Source organism: Heteronotia binoei, chromosome 4 (genome assembly GCF_032191835.1).
Source record: "Heteronotia binoei isolate CCM8104 ecotype False Entrance Well chromosome 4, APGP_CSIRO_Hbin_v1, whole genome shotgun sequence".
Classification (NCBI taxonomy): domain Eukaryota; kingdom Metazoa; phylum Chordata; class Lepidosauria; order Squamata; family Gekkonidae; genus Heteronotia; species Heteronotia binoei.
The window spans coordinates 59,540,703-59,564,469 of NC_083226.1; the positions used below are offsets into that span (position 1 = coordinate 59,540,703).

Below are 23,767 nucleotides of genomic sequence, written 5' to 3' on the forward strand. Positions count from 1 at the left end.
CATTTAAGCCAAAAAACCCACCCTTTAAACTTTAAAATGGCATTCCTACAGTTTATGTGTGATTGTAGTGAGAACTAGTGTTCAGAAAACTCAAAGTCATCTAATGAACCAGTACATCATTTATTTTGGCCCTTAGGTCCAGTAATTTTTTTGCTGGGGAGGGGCTTATTCTTCAAAAGTCAGAAGGAAATAATTTTGATCTCATGGATTTGCTGCCTAACCACATTATAAAATGTGCAACACATAAAGCACAGCTTAAGCAGCCAGAGGTAGCCTTGATTCTGTTTGTTGTCAGAGCATCAACATCTACATCGACAATCTGGTCCAAAAACAAGGATGAAATCCATGTAATTCCTATAATTAGGATCAACTCATTTGACTCAAGACATTGTGCAAACAATTTGGTAAGTTCTAATGAAAGGCACTACATGGATTTTGTTCTTATTTTTGGATTTTACATAGACCAATATGGCTGTATAACTTTTTCTATGGTCCCAACTAGGTGTTACAGAACATCTGGGTCATGGGTATGGTTCATGCCAATTTTCTCTAAAATGGGTGTCATATAAAGCACAGTATTAACAGGTAGGTGGCTGAAGAGTAATGTAATTTTCTTCCACCTTTGATTTGCCCACAAACTGCTTCTCCCCTGCGGTTTTAATTCTTTCAGGAGTTATTTGCAATAGAAACCCTACTGAGAGGGAGTAAATACTAGAGGCATTACCAGGGTTTAGAAGTGTGTTAACTGACAATTTCCTGGGGCTTCCTGATCACACTGCCATTCCTACTACCTTGCTTTATAATTACAGCTGCTCAAAATGTGACATGTGGGTTGTGCTGGCATAATGACCAGCTTATTCATAAGTCCATTCCTTTCCAGCCACAAGAACTTCCAACTTAGTTGTCACAGTCTGGAATCTTGGACAAGGGAAATTATTAGTCTGGTTCAATTTACTCATTAGAACAGAGGTATCAAAATTAAGAGGTTGGAATTGTCCCATTCAGGGCTCTTATCCAGCATAGGGTTGCCACATCCAACTCAGAAAATACCTGGGGACTTTGGGGGAGAAGCCAGGAGACTTTCCCATTCTCTAAAATAAATATATAGCAGTGCAGTTTTTCTGAACACAGCCTTAATTTCGTCCCCAAACAGCTGCACTTCCACTAAATAAAAGTAAGCACACATAAACACTCAAAAAGCAGACAAAGGGTGATTAACATGTGGAATTCACTGCCACAGGAGGTGGTGGCGGCCACAAGTATAGCCACCTTCAAGAGGGGTTTAGATAAAAATATGGAGCAGAGGTCCATCAGTGGCTATTAGCCACAGTATGTGTGTATATATAAATTTTTTTGCCACTGTGACACAGAGTGTTGGACTGGATGGGCCGTTGGCCTGATCCAACATGGCTTCTCTTATGTTCTTAAAATAAACAGTTTGCGAGCCCACACTGTTGTGATCTCACTGGGGCTTTACTCACAGAAGTTGCTGAATGTAACAATCTGCTGTATTGCCACCAACTTCAATACACTAACATAGGAAAATGAAAGGAGAGAGAGGTCTACTCTATCTAGAGAGTGGAGTTTTTCTCTATCCCATAATCAGGTTAACTCTTTACTATCCATTTAACTATACAAACCACTTCTGAAATAAACACAGGGACTATGCTGTCTTCCACTTTTACACATTCACTGGGAAGAGCTGCTTGCCCCTCCTAATGCAGCTTTTGCATCCTGCTAAGATTTGAAGGCACAAACACATTCCAAAGCACAAAGACTTTGTGAGCTTCTTCTAAACCTGCTGAGATCGAAAGGCACATCCCAGCTGTTGGGGTAGGGCTTCCCTCCCTCCCACCAGCCAGCTGGCTGGAGGCAGGATGGAGCCTGCAAAACCAAGGGACCCCCTACCCGGACCTGGGGGCTGGGAAACCTATGCAGCAACCGGTGCAAAGCAATAACAGGAGGCTGCTTGGGCGGTGGGGAGTAGACAAACTCATCCCGATTGTGGCTTCAGCATGGCAGAATAACCTCACCTGAAACAGTCAAGCAGACCCCTTTGTTTCAGTGGCAGCCTCACTAGCAAATTGGGAGCCATCACAGACGTATTCATGTCAGCTTGGGGTTCAAAGGCAAGGTCCTATGCCTTTCCACTAACCCTGCAGCTCTGGGGCTGCTGTCCCAGATGGCCACAGAGATCAGTGTTTGAACATGAGTGGGTGCAGATGATCCTCTGCTGGGGACTGCTTGTGGCCAGTACCACAGCCATATTTGCCCTCCCCCGTGTGGCAGCTGTGCTTTGGCCTATGTGGGAATTCTTTGGCAGTTTCTTCCACACATCAGGGGCTAGTCCTGCCACTGCCTAGAATCTCCAGCAGCCTATTTTATGTGGCTGCTGCCCTGGGGGGGGTCCAGTGCCAGCAATCTCTGGTTATACTGGTCACTGGATGGCCTGGGGCCTCTGCCACATTTGCAGCCATGTATGGGTGGTGCCTGCTCCCCCATCAGACAATCCAGTGATCTTTGGCCTGGAACAGCTGTTGTTACATGGGAATGGCACAGCTTGCCAATGAAATCTGGCTTGAATTCCAGCATCACCCTGCCATGGATTGCCTGGCGGCCTTGGTCAGAAGTGGCTGGTGCTGCACAGGGATCACTGGCTTATCTGGCTTTGCTTGGTCTCACACCCAGGCCGTCACCCCTACTCCCCACTTCTGCAGCCAGAGGGGTTTGTTTGACTTGGCTTCCGAGTCCCCTTCCATGGTCGCTCAGTGGGCAGGGGGGAGCTTGCAATATCCAGTCACTTTGCAATTTTACTCTGAGGCCCAGACTCACAGAATTGGCAGCAGGAGCAGGATGGGGAAGAGGTATGCCCTCTACAGGCAACATGGGAGCATCTGCCCAATGCTGCAATGCTCCAGTCCAACCATGCAGGTTTTCCTCTGTACCTCTTCCAGTCCATGGGACCTATCAATGAGGACACATCAACTCAGAGCTTAGCAGCTGCTGTCCTTTTTAAAGTTTGTTATCTCTGGTTCCTACCATTTCATTTTATGGCACACATGGCCTGGCCCAACTATGTTTATGTCAGATACCCCAATTTATGTCAGATCCATCCCTCATAACAAATGAGTTTGACGCCTCTGCATTACAGTGTTCAGTAGCTCTCTTGTCTGTCTACTTTAAACCAGTCAGCTAAAAGTAATCAGCTATTTCACTTTATCAGCTATTATTAATCAGTTAGTCCACCTTAGCCCTCAAGCTGATGAAAGGGAGGAAATCAGACTAAATTTGCCAGAACATCAGCTGCAGTCCAGATTCTACAGCCATCCTGAGAAGCTATACTGGATCAGGCCAATGTCCCATCCAGTCCAACACTCTGTCTCACAGTAGTCAAACCAGGTGCCATCAGGAGGTCCCCCTCTGGGGCCAGGACACCAGAAGCTCTCCCACTGTTGCCCCCCCAGCACCAAGTGTACAGACCATCACTTGCCCCAGACAGAGTTCCATCTATACCTTATGGCTAACAGCCACTGATGGACCTCTGCTCCTTATGTTTATCCAATCCCCTCTTGAAGCTGTCTAGGTTTGTAGCTGCCACCATCTCCTGTGGCAGTGAATTCCATGTGTTAATCACTCTTTGGGTGAAGTACTTCCTTTTATCTGTTCTAACCCAACTGCTCAGCAATTTCATTGAGTGCCCACGAGTTTTTGTATTGCGAGAATGGGAGAAAAGTACTTTTTTCTCTGCCTTCTCTATCCCATGCTTAATCTTGTAAATCTCTATCATGTCACCCCTCAGTCATCATTTCTCCAAGCTAAAGAGCCCCAAGTGCTTTAACCTTTCTTCATAGGGAAAGTGTTCCCAGGCCCAGTTCTAGGGGTTCTGCTGCTCCCGGCAGACCCCTGCGCTTCACCCCCATATATTTTTTCACACGCAAACTATGTGCACGCAACATAATATCACTAGTGACATCATCGTGCAGGGCAGCATGGGGGGAGAGAGCAACAGGTGGTAAAGAAGAGTGCTACTGCACTGCCACATTCCCCCTGCACAGCCCGGCCGCTTTCAAGCTGAAAGCAGCCACCGTGCTCTTTGGAGGCTTCCTTGGAAGCCTCCGAATAGCGCTGTGTTTTAGCAGTGCCTGGCTGCTTTCAGCTTGAAAATGGCTGGGCAACACTAAAACACTGAGCTCTTTGTAGGCTTCTAAGGAAGCCTCCAAAGAGCACGGCAGCCAAGCAGCACCTTCCAGCCGAGGAAGGGGCAAGGGGAGTAAGGGGGCGCCTAAGCAGCTGACTACCCTGCCTACTCCCACGTGCCAGCCCAACCCATTAATCATTCGATTTTCAAAAAGTTTTATTAGTTTCAGAAAAAGACCGGGATGGGGAATGGAAAAATAAAAAGAACAATACATTCCGGTATTATTTTGGATAGGAATACTTTCAAAAAGCTTAATTCTACAATAATTTCTTTACATAAATTATCCCCTATTATTTTGTCTCAACTACACAGAATCCATTTTCAAATTTTATAGTATACACCTTGTTAAAATTATCTAGTAATTTTGACAATTCCAGTAAAGTTAAATTTTATAATATAAAATACAGGAAAAAAGAAGAAAAAGTAAATTCACATTAGAGAATTTTAAGAGTCTTGGTTATCTAGCCAGGCATAGAATTTCATCAAATATTTTCTTGCTTCTTCTTTAGATTTCCCAGCCAGCAGCTGGGATAAGAAGTCCAACTCTGCTGTTTCCAGAACTTTTCCCACCAAATCTATTATCGTGGAGATTTCCTGAGATTTCCATCTCTGCGCCAAAAGGATCCTAGCTGCTGTATTAAAGTGCACCAACAAGTGTCTCATTTCTTTGGAATAGTTCTCAGGGAATATATCCAATAAAAATAGTTCTGGTTTGAAATGAATCTGTGTCTTCATGATCTTCTGTAGCATTTCATGCACCATTTTCTAATAGTCTTTCAGAATCTCACATGTCCACCACATATGATAAAAGGAACTAACCTCTTTAGTACATTTCCATCACTTGTTGGACATATTGGTATAAATCTTACACAGTTTCTATGGGGTCAGGTACCATCTATAAAATATAGATTTTCTTTGAAAGTTACTGACCTAGTTAATTTAACATTAAGTTTCCACAGTCTCTCCTAGTCTTCTAATGCAATATTGTAGACAAAGTTTTTTGCCCATTGAACCGTACAGTCCTTTACAACTTCATCTTGTGTCTTCATTTGAAGTAGATATGCATATAATTTGGAGATTAACTTTTCTTGTAGACCCAACAAAATTTTGTCAAATACATATTGCTCTGTATTAAAACCTGTCAGCTTGTCTTTGACATATCTAGATTCAACTTGCATTCTCCAACCCATGAATCATTCTAGTTGCCCTTTACTAAATTTTTTCCAATGTTATATCTTTTTCCAAGGTGTGGTGACCAGAATTGTACACAGTATTCCAAATGAAGCACAGTATTCCAAATGAGGCCACACCATCCATTTATAAAGGGGTATTATGTAAAAGACTGGGGAAGGCAATGGCAAACCACCCCATAAAAAAGTCTGCTGTGAAAACATTGTGAAAGCAACATCACCCCAGAGTCAGAAACAACTGATGCTTGCACAGGGGACCTTTCCTTTCATTATGATACTGGCTGATTTGTTTTCAATTCCCTTCTTAATAATCTCCAACATAGTGTTGCTGTTTTTATTGAGGTTGCAATGTCTCAACATTTTCAGTGAGTTATCTACCACAACCCCAAGATCTCTCTCTTGGTCAATCTCCACCGGTTTGGACCCCATCAATATGTATTTGTAGTTAGGATTTTTTGCTCTTTACACTTGGCCATGCTGAACCTCATCTGTCACATTGATGCCTGCTCACTTCTAACTCATTTACAAATTTACAATATGTGCTAAACATAAGGAGACTTTTTTATATGAGTAGAGTTCTTTATGTATATATACACACACGGCTTCTTTTCTGGGGAAACGTGGTGAAATGGAGTTCTATCTCCAGAGATACTTCTTTATTTTAAACTTTCCCCCAGAATATATGTTAGACCAGGGGTGACCAAACTTGCTTAACATAAGAACCACATAGAATAAATGACAGATGTTTGAGAGCCACAAGATATGAACGTCAGATGTTTGAGAAAGGGAAGGAAGATAGATGGTGGAGGGAGGGAGGGGAAGGAGAGGTGGAAAGAAAGCAACTTTAAATGCATTCTCCAAGCTGCTGGCTGGTTTGGAGAAATGATTTAAATAACAAATGCCTTTTCCAAGTCAGCCAATGGGGTGAGGAGAGCTTCAAGAGCCACACAATATGTATGAAAGAGCCACAGTTTGGCCAGCCCTGCATTAGACCATCCATTTAAAAGATGCTATTTTGGAATATTTAGACTATTTAGAATACATAAACTCTAATATCAAGTTAACATAAGAGCACAATTCTTGGAATGACCTATCACTTCTATTGAGCTACATTAAACAAGAGATGGTCTAACTTTCATTTTACTAAAATATAGTCAAAAGCAAAATATTATAACAAAGGTGTTAATTATTTTTTCTGTTTTGGAATAATGGTACTGTAATATTGTATTATTGTTTTGGTTATTTGCAGCTCACAATCCTAAAGTATCTAAAACAAAAAATAACATTTCCAATAAAAATACAAAAATATAAAATGCCCAGTTAAACAACCTTATTCAGCAAGCATATTAAAATGAAATTATTAAACATTTTTATAGGCTGTAAGTAACAGCTCCTTCAGACATTTAAGATCCAATGTAGTTCAAAAACAGCAGGCTCTATGAAGAAATGAGAGTATTCAGTACTTTCACAAAGAAAATACAAGCTCTGACTGATGTCAGGCAAACCTAATGTGGAAAAGGCCTGTTTCAATTTACATGAGGGTTTGTATAAGCCCCACCAACCTTTCAAGTACTCATGAACAGAGCATGCTGCACAGAGAGATTATTAGATTATTATTGTTTAAAGAATGTTCTAAAGCTCCAATTTACAAAACATAAAATGACTTTAGTTTTAACAGAAAACTTCTATTTTAATTTAAGAGCTTGGCATTTAGCTCAGGCCCATAGCCACGAGGGGGCCCGGGGGAAGACCTCTCTGTTCACTTCCCCTCTTCAAGTGTATGGCCCCTCCATTGGAGTCTTCCAGCTGGCGGGATTCCTGGCCGGCAAGGAACTGCAAAACTAATAAGCCCTAGCCCTAGGTTTTACTTTGCATGGGCAACGGCTGCTGCGGGCCCGGGAGGCAAAGGAAACGACAGCACAGAGCCAGGCGAGGGGATGTGGTGGCCAGCAGCGGGTGGCAGCAGTAGGGCTCGGCAGAATCTGCTGGGGTCTGCATGCACGCCCTGCCATGGAGCAGAGGTGGTGGGGATACTCAAGAGCCAGGCACACAACCTCCTTCCTTGGGGCTCAGCTGCCTCAGCTCCAGCCGCTGTTGATCCACCCCAAACTGAGAGTGGTGCCTGGGCTTCCCTTCCCTTGCTGCTTTTGAGTGGCTTGGAGGCGCTTTGGGAAGCAAGGGGCGGCTGGGGAAGTGGCATGGCATGGAAGAACTCACCCCTCAGAGCCTGAGCCTGCTCCGCGCATGAGGTGAGAGAGGCAGGATGCCCGGCTCCGATGGACCAGCGAGTTGCCTGTTGTGACTGGGGAACTTGGACAGAGCACCTTAGGCACAAAAGGGCTGCACCGCGCAGCAGATTGAGCGCAGGGACTGCACAGTCCCAGCCAGGGAGTCATGCTCAAGAGGGCAGCTGGGCATTGCAACTTGCCCATGGCCCACGCCTGGCAGCTGTCCCACTTTGCCGCACCTTCCTCAACAGCATGAGGCCCAGCTTCCCCATGCTCAATCTTTCAGCATGGAGCGCCTCCTGCCAGACTCTCTGCCCAACCCTGGAAAGTGCAGTCATGTAAGTAGAGCACGCTGGAGATGAGTGGTCGCAGTGGCTCTTTTTTCATTTTAAAAAAATGTGATGCCATTTTGGGCCCTACGGACCCCCCACCTAAAAATTTACCCCCTGGGCTCCCCACCTAAATTTTTCTGGTTACGGGCCTGATTCAGCTATGAACTCTAACTAAACAATCAGCTTTAACCCAGAATACTGCAGCAGCCCCATGGCGCAGAGTGGTAAAGCTGCAATACTGTAGTCCTAAACTCTGCTCACAACCTGAGTTCGATCCTGGTGGAAGCTGGGTTCAGGTAGCCAACTCAATGTTGACTCAGCCTTCCATCTTTCCAAGGTCAGTAAAATGAGTACCCAGCATACTGGGGATAGTGTGTCATGAAAACGTTGTGATGCAATGTCACGCCAGAGTCAGAAACGACTGGTGCTTGCACAGGGGGACTACCTTTACCTTTATATATATATACACACACACTGAAGGAATAATTTACTTTTATGTAATGAAGTTCAGGATTTGAAATTGGGAGTATTAGTACAGATTAGTACAAGAAATATAAAGTTTACACCGTCAAAATGCACAAAGTTAAATAAAAACTACAGCAATACGGAGTACACCCACCTTTCTTGGAACCCTTGTCACAGATTAACTCTGGAACTGTATTATCAGCTGTTTTGAGATTGTTTAAATGAGAGCACTGACTAGGCTTTACTACTGCCACCTGCTGTTCAAACAATCGCATTTCCAATAATTAAACATTTCCAGACTAGATAATATTCCTCAAAAATCTTATATCGTGCAGCCTCGTTTTATCTTCTTTCATTTCCCATTTTCTCGTAAAGTACTTTTAGTTCCCAAGCAAACAAAATTCCTTTTCGCTCGGGTCTGTATTTATAGCACCTGCTGTTGTAAAGAATTTCCCTCGCTCACACCCATGTGTATTCCCACGCCTTCCATTGGCCATGAAAGAATGTGCGTGACCCTGCGGCTGTTTGTCTCTTCCTCTTCCCCCTCCCCTCTTCTCTGTCGCTGTTTGATGACGAACCTCCAGCTGGCGTCCAAAACAAAGTGCGCAGCTAAGCGCTACGGGTATAGGCTGCTTCTGTCGCACATGCGCAGTTGGCAACTAAGTCTCCCTTTTCTTCCCCCACCCCTTTTCCCTGTCTCTTAGCTGGGGGGAGGGGACAGCTAAGGTCTAGTAGCGACCCCCCCCCCCCTTTAACTGACAGCGTGACCGGCTTCGGCCGCGTCCCTCAAGAAACATAGGAGGATACAGGACCTTCGCCGACCTAGGCGCTCTGAGGCGACGAAGTGGCAGAGGCCTGGTCGCCGGCAGCGGCTCGTAATCGAAGCGGGGAGGGACGGAATGACACAGGGACCTGGACAGCAGGTCTTGCATAGACAATCGTAAGGGGGCGGTGGCTTCTCATGCCTCCCTATCCCTTCAGGGCAGGGGCCGGTTAGCCGTACCTGAGGCGCCCTTTATTGTATTCCCGCCCACCCCTTGCAACCAGCCGCTGGAGGCTGAGCTGCTTTCTTCAACCCTGTGGCTTAGAGCGGCTTTCGCCCGCCACAGGTTCCAGCGGCCGCGGCGTCCCATACACGAAGTGGGAAAGGAGGAGGAGGAGGAGGTGATGTAGTTGCAGCGACGGCTACCTGGGCTGCGGCCGGCCTAGCGAGCAGGGACTGGCAGCAAGCGAGCGAGCTCTAGGCAGGGCAGGTTGAAGGGCGGGTGGGTTCAGGTTCTTGGATGCCGAGGGTGCCTCTCGCGGGGTCTGTTCCCTGCAACTACAGCGCTAGAGACGGCGGGGCATGAACCTGGCACAGCCCGAGGGCCAGGAGGAGGAGGGCGGCGGCGGCGAAGGAAAAGAAGACGATATGGAGCCGCCGCCGTCGGACCAAGCCCTTTCTGCCGGGCGCGGAATGGAAGTTGCCTCGGACCCCGCGCTAGTTGGTTGCCTGCGGAAAGAAAAAGAGAAAGATGCCGCTGGCAGCTGTGGTCACCGCGGCTGGGAGCAGAACCTGAGCCCCGAACTGCAGCAGGCTTATCGGATCCTGAGCGAATTTCTGCTGGAAAAGCACCGGCCGCTGACAACACCTTTTCTGAGACCCCTGGAGGGCCAAAGAATTGAGGACGGGCTATGTGAAGTCGCCTCTTCCTCCTCCCAGAAAAATAGCAGGCATCAGCAGTGCCAAGAACCTCAACAGCTGACGTTGCTGAAGATGGAGGAGAAGTTTTCTATCGGGCAATATACAGGGATCGCGGATTTCGTGGCTGATTTTCGATTGATGCTGGAGACTTGCTATCGGTTGCACGGGGTGGATCACTGGCTCTCCAAGCAGGCCCAAAAGTTGGAGATGATGTTGGAGCAGAAGTTGGCACTGCTATCGCGGTAGGTGTAAGGAAGGCATCCAATTCTGTACTGATTTAGCAAGAAGGAAAGTTACCATGATTATGCTGGTGATGCTGTATGCAGAATGGAATAAATTGTACATTTTTGACAGCAAAAGTTATATTTATGTGCTTCTTGATTCAGATTCGGATACACACATACCTGTATTTTTAAGACTGTTCAGCTAAGAATGCATACTAGGGAATATGTCCCATTGAATTCAAGCACTTTGGTGGTGAGGCAATATGCAGATTATTAAGCAAACTCTGGTTTATTTCTAGGTAAACATATCTGGGATTGTCCTGAAGGTCTGGTTATTATTTTGTTCTGATTTGTTATAGAACACATTTGAGATGCTGCTCCAGAAGCTTTTGTTTTCATGTTTGTTTCATACTATTCTATATCTACATTCAGACAGTAAAAAGCTAGTGATGTTTCTCATGGTTGAATTTCTTTAAAAGAGGGAGGTGCTTGACTTTAATGTTCCTAATTTCTACTCTGAAAGCCCTAATCGTGAATATATGAAGCTGCCTGACTGTTATCAGAAATAAGACTGAAGTCTTTCTCAGGTTAGCATTTACATGCTAGAGGTAACTGTGTGTTCAAATTAGAGTAATTGTAGAGTAAAAATATAAAGCACAAAATCAGATCTTACATTTAATGTGTGATTTGTTTGTGACTTCAAAAAAATAAAACAATATATAAACTGGGAAATAAAATTTGAAGTCATGATTGGTGGTGGTGGAAAGTGCTGTAAAGCAGTTGACAGGGTTTTCAAGACAAGAGATGAACAGAGATGGTTTGTCATTGCCTGGCTCTGCATAACAACCCTGGATTTCCTCACTGCTTTCCTATCCAAGTACTAAGCAATGCTGACTGCTTAGCTTCCAAAATCTGATGAGATTAGGCTAGCCTGAGCCATCCGGGTCAGTACAAAATCATGACTACTGAACATAATTATTCTAGAGGAAAAGGATGTGCTTCTGTGTGATATAATCACTTGTTTGGGGTAGAGCATTCATATTGATGAAATACTAAACTGGGGAACTTGATTTGTCTCTTCTGCCATGTGTCTAGTTAAGGAAGAAAGTGTTTCTTGCTCAGTGCATCTCTTATTAACCTCTCCAAACTGTTGTGTGTTTAAGTTAGCCAGTGATACTTTCCACAATGAGGAAATCTCTAAAATCTCACACAGTCATGCAAATAACTAGGTAACTGCATGTGGCAAAATTAAGTAAAGTTGGATTGGGCTTGTTCAGGTGCAAAAAGGACTGTATACATGTATGGCCATAATAGTTGTATGAGAAAGCATTCGTTGTAGGGTTTTCCTTATTAGTCACTTGTTTGGTCTCTGGCCATCTTTACAGAACTGTTGAAGACAGGGGCCCTGTTAGCTGTATTGACAGCATATTTTGGGAAGCTTAGAACTAATTCTAGTGACTGTCTACTTGGTGGCTTCTTGATATTGCTATACCTGCTGCTTTCTGCAGTTAGCAAGTTGGTTGGTTGCAGGTACTATCACAAACAAGATCAGTATTTACAGGCTGAGTTGAAGGTGCTGGTTTGAGCTTTAAAGCCCTTCATGGCTGTAACCTACATATTTGAATGATCATCTTTACTTGTATCATGAACATGCATGTAACTCCATTCCTCCTGGCAATTTCTTCTCTATGCCTTTCTGTAGAGAGTTCCAGTCTCTGGTGGCTACTTGGTTCTAGTATTCCAGTAGCTGTGCAAAGTCTTTGGAACAGGCTTGCATTCTATCAGTGTAGGGCCTAATAAAAAATCTCAGTTGCAAAATCATTGCTCAGTCTTACAAACAAAAAAGCTCTTCAGTAATGTGAGGGGGGGCGGTTGTTAAGATTTTGGGTAAGGTAGACCGAAAAATAGGAGTAAGCATACTCTTGGGACTCTCAGGTTCAAACTGCCATGGTCGATTTTGAGAACTCCGTTTTTTATCAGAGAAAATACTTTAGTTTTGCCCATCTCAAAAATATCATCAATTCTGACTTTCATAAAGTTCTCATCCAGGGCTTTTATCCAAGTTGATCTGGATTTAAAGCAGTTTACAAACCATGTTCAGCAAAGGTTTGTTTTAATCTCAGTTTGAAGTTCTTGTCCTCTCCAGAACTCAGGTATTGAAAGCTGAGTCAGGTTAAGGTGATGAGAGGCAACTGATGGACAAATTAACAACTGACAAATATCCAGGCCCAGGTGGCATACATCCAAAAGTTCTGAAAGAACTCAAATGTGAACTTGTGGATCTCCTGACAAAAATATGCAATATATCATTAAAATCTGCCTCTGTCCCGAGGTCTAGAAGGTAGCTATTTTAACTCCCATCTCTTAAAAAGGTTCCAGAGAAGGTCCAGGAAATTACTGGCTGGTCAATCTAACATTGATACCAGATAAATTGGTGGAATCCCTTATTAAAGATAGAATTAGTAGGCACATTGATGAACAGAAGCTATTGAGGGAGAATCGGCATGGATTCTGTAAAGAAAGACCTTATCTCACTAGCCCTTTGGAGTTCTTTGAAGGGATGTACAAATATGTGGACAAGGGTGACCTGGGTGATGTTTACCTAGACTTCCAGAAAGATTTTGATAAAGTGCCTCAACAAAATATTCTAAGTAAACTCAGCGGTCATGGGATTAGAGGACAAGTTCTCATGAAAGAAGAGGAGGAAGGAGAAGATGAGGAGGAAGATGTTGGATTTATATCCCACCCTTCACTCCGAATCTGAGTCTCAGAGCAGCTCACAATCTCTTTCATCTTGCTCTCCCACAACAGACACCCTGTGAGGTAGGTGGGACTGAGAGAGCTCTCACAGAAGCTTCCCTTTCAAGGACAACTCTGCAAGAGCTATGGCTGATCCAAGCCGTTCCAGCAGCTGCAAGTGGAGGAGTGGGAGAATCAAATCTGGTTCTCCCATATAAGAGTCTGCACACTTAACCACTACACCAAAGCTGGTTAATTAACAGGAAACAGAGAATGAGTATAAATGGGCAGTTTTCATAGTGAAGCTAATAAGCAGGGAGGGTACTGCAAGGCTCACTACTAGGCTTTGTGGTTTTTAACTTGTTCATTAATGATTTAAAGTTGGGAATTAGCATTGAAGTGGCTAAGTTGGCAGATGACGCTAAGTGGTTCAGAGCAATAAGAAACAGGGAGGACTGTGAGGCACTCCAGAGTAAACTATTGAGGCTGGTCAAATGGGCATTACTGTAGGCAAGTGCAAAGTAACACACATTAGAGCCAAAAATCCTAACTATAAATATACGTTGATGGGATCTGACCTGGCAGTAACTGACCAGGAAGAAAGATCTTGAAGTCGTGGTAGACAGCTCAATGAAAATGTTGACTCAATGTGCAACTGCAATAAAAAAGGCAAATTCTATGCTGGGAATTATTAGGAAGGGAAGTGGAAATAAATCAATCAGTATCATATTGCTCTTGTATAAATCAATCATCCAAAGCATCCCCATTTGGAATACTGTATACAGTTATGGTCCACTGCACCTCAAAAAAAGATACTGTAGCACTGGATAAGATGCAAAAAAGGACAACTAAAATGATTAAGGGGATCATTTTTTGCTCTCAAGAAAAGTTTTCTTGATTAATATACGTTGATGGGATCTTGATAGCACCAATACTTTCTTGATAGCACCAACACTTTTGCTATCAAGAAAAGTTAAACCACCAACATTTTTGCTATCAAGAAAAGTTAGTTATCAAGAAAAAGTTAAAGAGTAAGGGTTCTTTAGCATGGAGAAACAATGACTGAGGGATGACGCAGCAGAGGTTTATAAAATTATGCATGAGATAGGGAAGGTAGAGAAAGGAGTACTTTTCTCTCTTTCTCACAGTACAAGAGCTTGAGGGCACTCAATAAAATAATGAGCAATAGGTTTGGAACAGATAAATACTACTTCACTCAAAGAGTAGTTAATATATCAAATTCACTGCTGCAGGAAGTGGCAATGGCTACAAACAGACTGCTTCAAGAAGGGGATTAGATAAACGTATGGAACAGAGGTCCATCAGTGGCTATTAGCCACATGGTATGGGTAGAACAGTATGTCTCAGGCAGTGATGCTCTGTATTCTTGGTGCTTGGGAGGCCACAGTGGGAAGTCTTCTGGAGGTGGACCTCCTGATAACACCTGGTTTTTTGGCCACTGTGTGACATAGAGTATTGGACTGGATGGGCCATTGGGCTGATCCAACACGGCTTTTCTTATGTTCAGTAGCGTGTCTAGTTCACTGCATGATGATATATCTCCTTGTGGCCAAGTTCATAGTGAAGATGTAGCCAACATATGTAGCAGTTTCCAGAAGCTGCCATATGGTTATTATGCCCTTAGAGTTTTTAAAAAATATATATTTGTGTTTGTCTGTGTTCTTTGTAGAATTTATATCTCTTACCTAATCTTAAATAGGTACACACATGACCCAGCCTGCCTTGGCCCGGCCCAACAAGGTCTCCTTTATGTCAGATCTCATAAAAATGATTTCGACACCCCTGCATTAAAGTCTCTTAAGGGGTGTGACATGTTTCTGGAATTCAATGAAATGTCTACAGATCTTCCATGATTTATAGAGACAAATGGTTGCAATTGGGTTCGCTTTCAATTGGCCTGATATTTATGCAATTATACATAATAAATTCAGCTAGTGCTGATGTTGAAGATGCATTTGGTTGACTTAGTTGTAAGTTGGGCCCCTCAAGTATAATGTTTACTAAGGCAATCAATACTTGCAGAACAAAATCTTCCAGACGTATCTTGTGAAATATTCCATCTAAATTTGTGAGTTTCTTAAATACACCTAATACTAAAGGCAAACTGCAGAATCATCATTATTTTGTTCTCTAAAGGTGTCAAGAGTTGTGGAAGTGACATTGTTGGATGTCAGTAGTACATTACACTCTTGTCAAGAATATTAATTGTGTGTTTTTGCTTTGAGGACAACTGTATTTCCATAACTGAATTTTGCAAGAGATTGGCTGTCATCTAGAAGTGTTGCAGTGGACAGAATGTGCCTATGAATGTCAAAATTAGATGCCTGTCTGATTTGGCTTGTTTTCCACAAGAAACCCTTGTAAAACTGCACCAGCTCTCTGTTGGAAAAAAACATGATTGTTTAGATCAGTGGTTCCCAAACTTCTTGAGCAAACGGGCACACAGAATGGCTGCCACAAGAGGTGGACCTAATCACAAAATTTCAGGGTCATGCATACTTCTAATAGTTGCTCTTCAACATTTCAGGCAGAAACTTTTAACAGAATGTGTTTTCAAATGAGCATAGCATTCAACAAAGCACAAGTTATCTTCAGTCATACAAAAAAGATCCTTATGCTGTAGTGACAGCTGCTGCTGAAACAACCTCTTAAAAATTTGCAGAGTCAATCATATATCCAGTGGCTATTTAGAAACCATGCTAGGCTAAAGCTCCCATCTGGCCACACCTACTTTATAAAAACATTTGGAGGGCACCGGGAAAAGTGTCTGCATGCACCATGGTGACCATTGGCACCATGTTGAGGAACCCTAGTTTAGATGTCATTATTCCAGGTGTTACCTGCATGTACTTCCACAACGATCTTCTTGAAGCTTGTTAAGCAGGAGTCTTCACATTTTATGCTATTTTCCCGTTATGCAAGATTAATTTTGCTTGAATTTCTTCATAATATCTGTCAAGTTGTGTTGTTGTTGCCAGTTCATTGATGATGACAAATTGCACTACATTATCTTCAAAAGATTCATACCTAGTACCCTTTGTTTTTTATCATTATAAACCTTCATCTGTCACTTCTGAATACACCACTCATAATTCCTAATCTGTTCTATTAGGAATTTGACTTCTGGCATTTTGAAAGCTTCTGTTGATTTGAACCTCTGAGCTATAATGTATTGTTAGTGGATTCTCTTGCAATATCTTCTAGTTAGATGTAGACATTTGATTGTTCCAGAAAATAAATATTGGTTATTTTAATATTGAATATCTATCTTGGGCTCTTTGAGACCATTTTAAAATTTAAAGAACACTTTAAAAGCTAATTGTATGAGTTGCAATACCTGAAAAAAATAAAATCCTAAAAAGTATAATATTTTTATGATAATTACAAGAAGGCTTTGAAAGTTCTGTTATAGTAATGCTAAGCACTTCATTGCAAGGAAAAGGATTTAGTTAATAATTGCCAATAAATTACTTCTTGATTAGTACTCTTTATGTTATTACAAAAAAAATACTTTTTGTCCCTGTAACCTGAGACCATGTTATTTATAACAACCACTGCAACTTGTTATAAATTTGACTATTAAGGATTCCACCCTACATTAATTGATCTTTACAGGATAGCATTTCATGTCAGGTTTCATGCTTCTGTCACATGGTGTGTAATTTACCCATTGTAGGGCTCTGTAAAGAGTAATTTACCCATTGTGCCCATCTACAACAGTGTTATCAGAACTGATAGCAGCAAACATTCTTTTATGGGTAGGTACTGGAAGATATTTGCATGCAGTGGCATGCTTGCATTCTGAAGGTGATCTGTCTTCCTCTTCTCCCTGTAGCCTTTTCCAGCCCTGGGAAAGTTGAATCCCAAGATCATGGGACCTGTGTGGCATAATAGCCATACAGACCATGTGTGCCACACTCAGAAGGCTTGTTTGGTTGGGGATTGGAGTGCAATAAAGATCTGCACTCTTAGTGTTGAGAGATTCCTGGATATTACCCAACCTTTCCATCACTGGGATTTGCTTTGCTGTCTCACAGTGATTCGCATATGAATGTACTAATGAAAATGTGAATAACGTTTTTCTGAAAAATCTCAAGGAAGTACTTTGTGTGTGAGAGAGATCTAGACGTGGGATAGGTCAGATTTGGGCTGCTAAATCTAAACAGTTCTGTAGCTAAAGGTAGTCTTCTGTGCAATCACTGAGTCATTACTGACCCATGAGATGACACCACATCACAGCATTTTCTTGGCAGAATTTTGTTAATGGGTGGGTTGCTGTCACCTTCCCCTGTCATCTACACTTTCCCCACAGCAAGCTGGGTGCTCATTTTACCAACCTTGGAAGCAGGGGTAATTTAGAAATAGAAATATAGGTGGTGGAACTCATCCAGGGATTGTTATGCAGCTGCACATATTATTCAATGCACAAGGTGGTGGAACTCTCAGGAGGCGAAGGAGGAACTTTCAGAAAGGTTCAGGAGCTGTGCGCCTGTGAGCTCCCACTGAATCTAAGGTCTGCTTGGAAGAATAGAAGGCTGAGTCAACCTTGAGCCAGCTACTTGAATCTGGCTTCAGCTGGGATCAAACTCAAGTTGTGAGCAGAGCCTGGACTGCAGTGCTGCAGCTTACCACTCTGTGCCATAGGGCTCCTGCTTCTGCAGTTACGTAGACTAAATTATTTTTTCAAAGCCAGTTGAGATTCTTAAGGTTTGAATTAATATATACATTGCCTGTGAATACCTAGTTAGCTTACCTCATATTGTTTGCCTTAATAGTCTATATATTTTTCATTGAAATTTGCCAATAGCAACTGGGGGGGGATTAGTGATATTATCTGTCTTGCTCTCATGTACTTACGTTGAAAATGGCTCTCCCATCAGTTCTTACTAAAGGAAAAAGTGAAGGTGTCACCCATGCACTTGGTAAATATGGAATAAGCAGAAAGGAGCTGCATAGTGTAATGGAAGCAAGTGTGTGTGTGTGTAAAAAATAGGCTGTAGAGTTGCAGAAAATACAACTTTTAATCTACACCATTACCTTGATACAGAATTCCTAGTAAATTATAAAGCCATTAGCTTTGTGGGTATAGATTAAATCTTTTCTCCTTTGCTCTATAAAGTAGATGTGAAAAAGTTATGACCCTTCAGATTTTGCACTTCTGTAACATATTTTGAGTGTTCGTAGTACTTCTAAATGCATTAGATTTCAGTAGACAAGAAATAGGTCTTTCACATCATCTATTGACATATCCTTTAACTGGAGAAGTCAGGGATTGAACCTGGGACCTTCTGTATGCCAAGCAAATGTTCTGCCACTGAGCCATAACCCCTCCTCGCATGTTAGCCAAAAGCCGGTTTTCATTTCCAAGTCATTACCCCAGCAAAGGGGGTGTATTTGAATCATTGTCTTTTCATCTGAGTCCAAAGCCAGTCACTACGCTAGATCCATCAGTCAGTTGTTATTCAGATCATACATCACTGCTCCATTATCTTGCTTCTTCATAGCAATTAATTAGAATTTTGTAGCCGAAAACGGGTTTAAATAACTGTGAGCGATTTTGGAGAGCAGAGAGCTGGCAGAGCGATTTTGGCAGAGAGCTGTTTAAATGGCTCCAGCCCATTTAAATCTCTGCTTCTGGCCACTTTTTTGCAGGGAGCAGAAAGTGGGTATTTTCCCATGAAAAGTGGCAGGGAGCTAAAAGCAGGGGTTTAAATTGCTTCGAGCTGTTTAAACCCCTGCTTTCTGCTCTTCACAAACTGTTGTAAAATTTGTGGAAGCTTTTCAGTTCACGAACATCACTTCTTGAACAACAAACCAGCCAAAATTCATCACAAATATCTTTTTTATGAACCGGTTTGTGCCATCCCTACATCTTACTACAGAACCTACACACAAAAGTTTAGAAATTATGGGCCCTTAACAGAATGCTTATTTGTACCACTGAAATAAGCTTTCTTTCCTAAAGCTGACCCCCAAAGCATCACTAAAAGCCAAATAAAAATCCTGGCTAAGCCAATGCTTCTTTCCAAAGCCATAAAATCCCTCTCCAAAAGCTTTTCTTTTCTTTTTTAAAAGCATTCGTCACCCTTCTAAAGCTGAGGCTGGCGCACCACCACCACCCCGGTCAATCCAGTGGAGATCCATGGGCTATAATTGGCTGACAATCACTTGAATTCACATGAGGCCTAAATTGGCGGGGAGGGCGGGATATAAATACGAAAAATAAATTCAATTCAATTCAATTCAAGGATCAATTCAAAGTCCTTTTAAGGATGATTGCCACAGTTACCCAGCAGGCTTCCATGGCAGAATGGATATTGAAACTTTGGCTGCTCAGATCCTAATCTGACATTCTAACCAAGGGCTGTCGAACTCATTTGTTATGAGGGACGGATCTGACATAAATGAGACCTTGTTGGGCCAGGCCATGTCGGGCTGGACCATGTGTGTAAAAAGGTAAAGGTAGTCCCCTGTGTAAGCACCAGTCGTTTCTGACTCTGGAGTTATGTTGCTTTCATAACGTTTTCACTGCAGACTGTTTTTATGGGAAGGTTTGCCATTGCCTTCCCCAGTCATCTACACTTTCCCCCCAGCAAGCTGGGTACTCATTTTACCGACCTCGAAAGGATGGAAGGCTGAGTCAACCTGAGCCAGCTACCTGAACCCATTTTCCGCTGGGATCAAATTCAGGTCATGAGCAGAGAGTTCAGACTGCAGTACTGCAGCTTTACCACTCTGCGCCACAGGGCCATGTGCATACCTATATAATATTAGGAAAAGAGGTATACATTTTATAAAGAACACAAACAAACACAAATGTATATTTTTAAAAAAAACTTAAAACATGCTTAAAATGTTAACTGTCATTGGTTTTAAAGATGCTTGCTTTGTATTTCTTCCATGGGATCCAGGGAACTGGGCAAAGGGAAGTTCTGGCTCCTTCCTTCCTTCCTTCCTTCCTTCCTTCCTTCCTTCCTTCCTTCCTTCCTTCCTTCCTTCCTTCCTTCCTTCCTTCCTTCCTTCCTTCCTTCCTTCCTTCCTTCCTTCCTTCCTTCCTTCCTTCCTTCCCCAGGGGACTGGAGGGTGGGGAGCGTCAGCCAATAGAAGGAAGAGAGTCTTGGCTCAGTAGCTCTGCTGTGCAAAGCAAACTATTCCTCCCCCCTTCCTCCCCAAGGGAGGTGCCTCAGCCAATGGAGAAAATAGAGGCTTTGCTCTGTAGCTCCTGTGCAGTTGAGCAAGCCTTGCAAAGCAAGCTGTTATGCAGAAGGAAGCAAGATTTGGAAAAAAGAAGCAGATGACAGCCAGTTGCTCAGGGGCCTGATAGGAGCCCTCCAGGGACCTTATTTGGCCCCTGAACTGCATGTTTGACACTTCTCCTCTAAACGCTGTAGCATCCCAGTCTTTAAAAAAAGAAACAACCCCCCCTTTTTTTTCTCTTCTAGAATGATGATACATAAATGTTAGACTTTCAAATAAAAAACTTGTTTTGAAGTACCTTTAGTATAGTTAATTATGTTAAGGAAGAGATAAAATCAACAGGTTGTAAACATGGTGATAAACTAAAGACATCAACTGTAACCTAAAAAGGGTGTGTGTGAAAAAAATTTAACTGTATGATGATTCAGAGAAGAGGCCATGGCTCTGTGATAGAACATCCACATGTAGAAGGTCCCAGTTCAGTCTCCAGCATCTCTAGTTAAAAGGATCGTATGTGAATGCTCTTCATATGACACTGTATAGAGCTGCTACAAGTTGGAGTAGACAGTACTGGTGTTGAGGACATCTTCATGTCTCTATATGATATACAATCTTGGAAAGTGGTAAACCTGAGGCAAGTCTCCCTTTTTTTCTCGTTGACTAGCTATGATGCTTCAGGGTCTGTTTTAGCACCTGACTACAAATAAAGGTGAAGTGTTCATTGTGTTTACTGATAACAGTGCTCATGCATTCTTCTAATGCCGGGCAATGCTGTTACAGTCAAAATGTAGAACCTAGTGCAGGATGAAATAAGGTAAGCAGACACAGTGGGAAGTTATTTAGGCATATGGATGAAGTTATTAACATCTGTAAATGGTGGGGTGTGTAAAATATTGGACCTAGAAATGAGAGGTCCCTGTAAAGACTTGGCTGAGAGATAAGTTTGTCACTGTTTGAGACTCTAGGAATCTACTGCCAGCAAAAGTAAGCAGTATTGGAATAGCTAGACCAGTGGTTTGACTCAGTAAGAGGAATTCCGTATAACCAAATCAAATAAGTTGTTTGTTTACTTTAAATCAATTTGTCACATGAAGCAAAATCCAACAAGGCTTACAATTAATATTTTGTGTGTAAGAGTTTAAAGCATGTTGTACGTTGTGTTGTACTGAGTGCCGTAAAAGGACATGCTCCTTCTTGAAGGAATTTGCACTTTAAATTTCAATAGCATGAAAGGTGGGCAGGGGGAGGCAAAGTTAATGGATAATCAAATGTAGTTATATATGCTTAGGCTTCTTTTTAGTTGCGGTCTTGGTAGCTGCTATTAAAAGCTGAAAAAAATCTGTTTTATTACATTGAGATTGCAAACACTTGGGTTTCATATGTGTGTTTTCAAATATAAATTTAGTTTCTTACCATGCAAAATGCATACATGGAACCTAGTTTCAGAAATCCAAGTTGCTTCCTCAGAGGAAGTTATTCTTACTCTAAAGGCAAACATCTTTTTCCAAACAGCAGCTTATAACATAAAGCCCAGATGTTTTAAAAGGTGAAGAGCATGTTCTGCTATTGCTAATTGGACAGTCCTAATACATGCAGCAGTACCACTTGAAGAATAGTTTTAGTCATTTTAATTCACCTTTTTATAAGTTTTAAAAACATAGCTAGACAATTACTGCTGGTCAGGAAAAATATACTTGTGCATTGATGTGATTTTTCTTTCAAGGCATTTGAGAGAGAAGACAGCAATAGCAGTAACATCTAAAGGGTTCTATGGGCTGGAAGATGAGAAGGGAACAGCTTGTGCTTCAACAAGGCGTCGTTCTACACCACGCAGTTTAGCAGGCTTGACCACAGGCGTGTTTGAATCCATAATGGTTCAGGTTCTGAGACAGGAAGAGCAACTGAGAGCAAAAGAAGAAAAGAGGTAAAAGGCAAAAAGTGGCTTGTTTGTAGCTATTCTTTTCATCCTCCTTCCCAAACTTTGCTCTTTTGGGAGATCAAACATTTCACATCCCATCATTTCTGGTTCAAAATGGACTTGTCTGCTAAATATTTCTGCATAATTAAGCATCACATTTAGGTAGTCTGGTATACTGTACCAAACATTTCTTATTCAGTTCATGTTTAATGGGAGGGGATGTTAAAGTGGTGAAAAATTCTAAACTTGTTTTAATGTTTTGCCTTAGAAATTAGGTATGGTATTAAATCTAGAATTAAAAAAATGGTCTTGTTTTTGTTCTATATTTGTTTACTGATGTTTTATTTTACCTTTTGTTGTTACACTTTTGTATGGTTTTGTAATGTATCTGTGTGTATCTGTTGAAAGCAGCCACTTAGAGCAAATTGCTGGGAGAGTTTACTTTTATTTGAATTTGATTTTGTTTCGAACTTGATTTGTTCTCTTAATATGTTAAATGAATATACAGTTGTATTTAAAATATTGTTTGAGTATGAGGAAACTTGTGTGGAGAGAAAAAATAACGAGGGAGAGAGACTGATATTTAGGAAAAAATACTCTAGGAAGCTTTTATTTCATTGGGGAAAATTGACCTTTACGAAAACATGGTAGGGCTCTGTGTATTCATAGGAAAAGATTATCTCCCTCTGCGATTTGTAAGATATCTCCTTCCAGGATTCTATAAACTTTCAAGCATAGTGTTGCCAAGTCTAACTTAGAAAATACCTGGCGACTCTGGGGGTGGAGCCAGGAGACTTTCCTATTCCCTAAAATAAATAAAAATACAGTAGTGCACTTCCACTTCTTCCCTTCCCCCCCCCTTACACACACACACACACACACGCAGCCGCCAAAATAAAGACAGTTTGGAAGCACACACTTTGTGGTCTCACTAGGGCAATTTACTCACCATGGGAGTTGTTGAATGCTGTATACTCAACCAAGTTCTTCAGACTAACACAGGAAAACCAGAGATTATCTCTGTTTTACTGTGCAAACGACTTCTGAAAGGGCTGTAAAACAAATGGAGGGAGGGGGCTGCTTCCCTTCTCTTTCTCACAGCAGCCACATTGTTCTGCAGGCTCACCCCACCCCCATTCAGCCTGACTCTGGAGATTTAAAGGCACACACACCTTTCAAAAAGCAAGCCTTTCCCAAGTCTTCAGAGCCTTCCAAAGTGGAAATGCATATGGTGGCTGTGGAGGCAGGGCTTTCCCCTGCCAGCCAGCTAGCTGGGGACAGGAAGGAGCCTGCAAAACTAGGAGATCCCCCACTGGGACCTGGGGATTGGCAAGCCTCATTTTGCCTCTTCCCTTTTATTTCAGTATCCTGTACTCCTGGACTTTATGCAGGTCTTATCACACTGGTTACTTTGTTTATTTTTGACTATTCTATCTTTTTCCTACTCAAGATGGAGTAAGGTAAAAACAACATAATTTGAAATAATCTTCAACTAAAACAATAAAACCTAATAACTGCAGACTCACCAAAACAGCCCTAAAAACAATTTTCTTTCTATATCCAGCTCTAGG

General features: G+C 42.3%; 1 protein-coding gene across 2 annotated transcripts in view; it reads left to right on the forward strand.

The window, feature by feature from the left end:
- The first annotated feature begins 8,998 nt into the window (after positions 1-8,998).
- The window catches only part of BRD10 (bromodomain containing 10), a 43,565-nt gene continuing 28,796 nt past the window's right edge, over positions 8,999-23,767 (forward strand). Inside the window, exons 1-2 of one of the 2 annotated variants that reach the window (XM_060237367.1) lie at positions 8,999-10,339; positions 22,002-22,202. In XM_060237367.1, coding sequence (XP_060093350.1) covers positions 9,759-10,339; positions 22,002-22,202 — 782 coding nt within the window. In that variant the 5' untranslated portion in view covers positions 8,999-9,758. The remainder of the gene's footprint in view (positions 10,340-22,001; positions 22,203-23,767) is intronic. The other variant, XM_060237368.1, reaches the window with a different exon arrangement.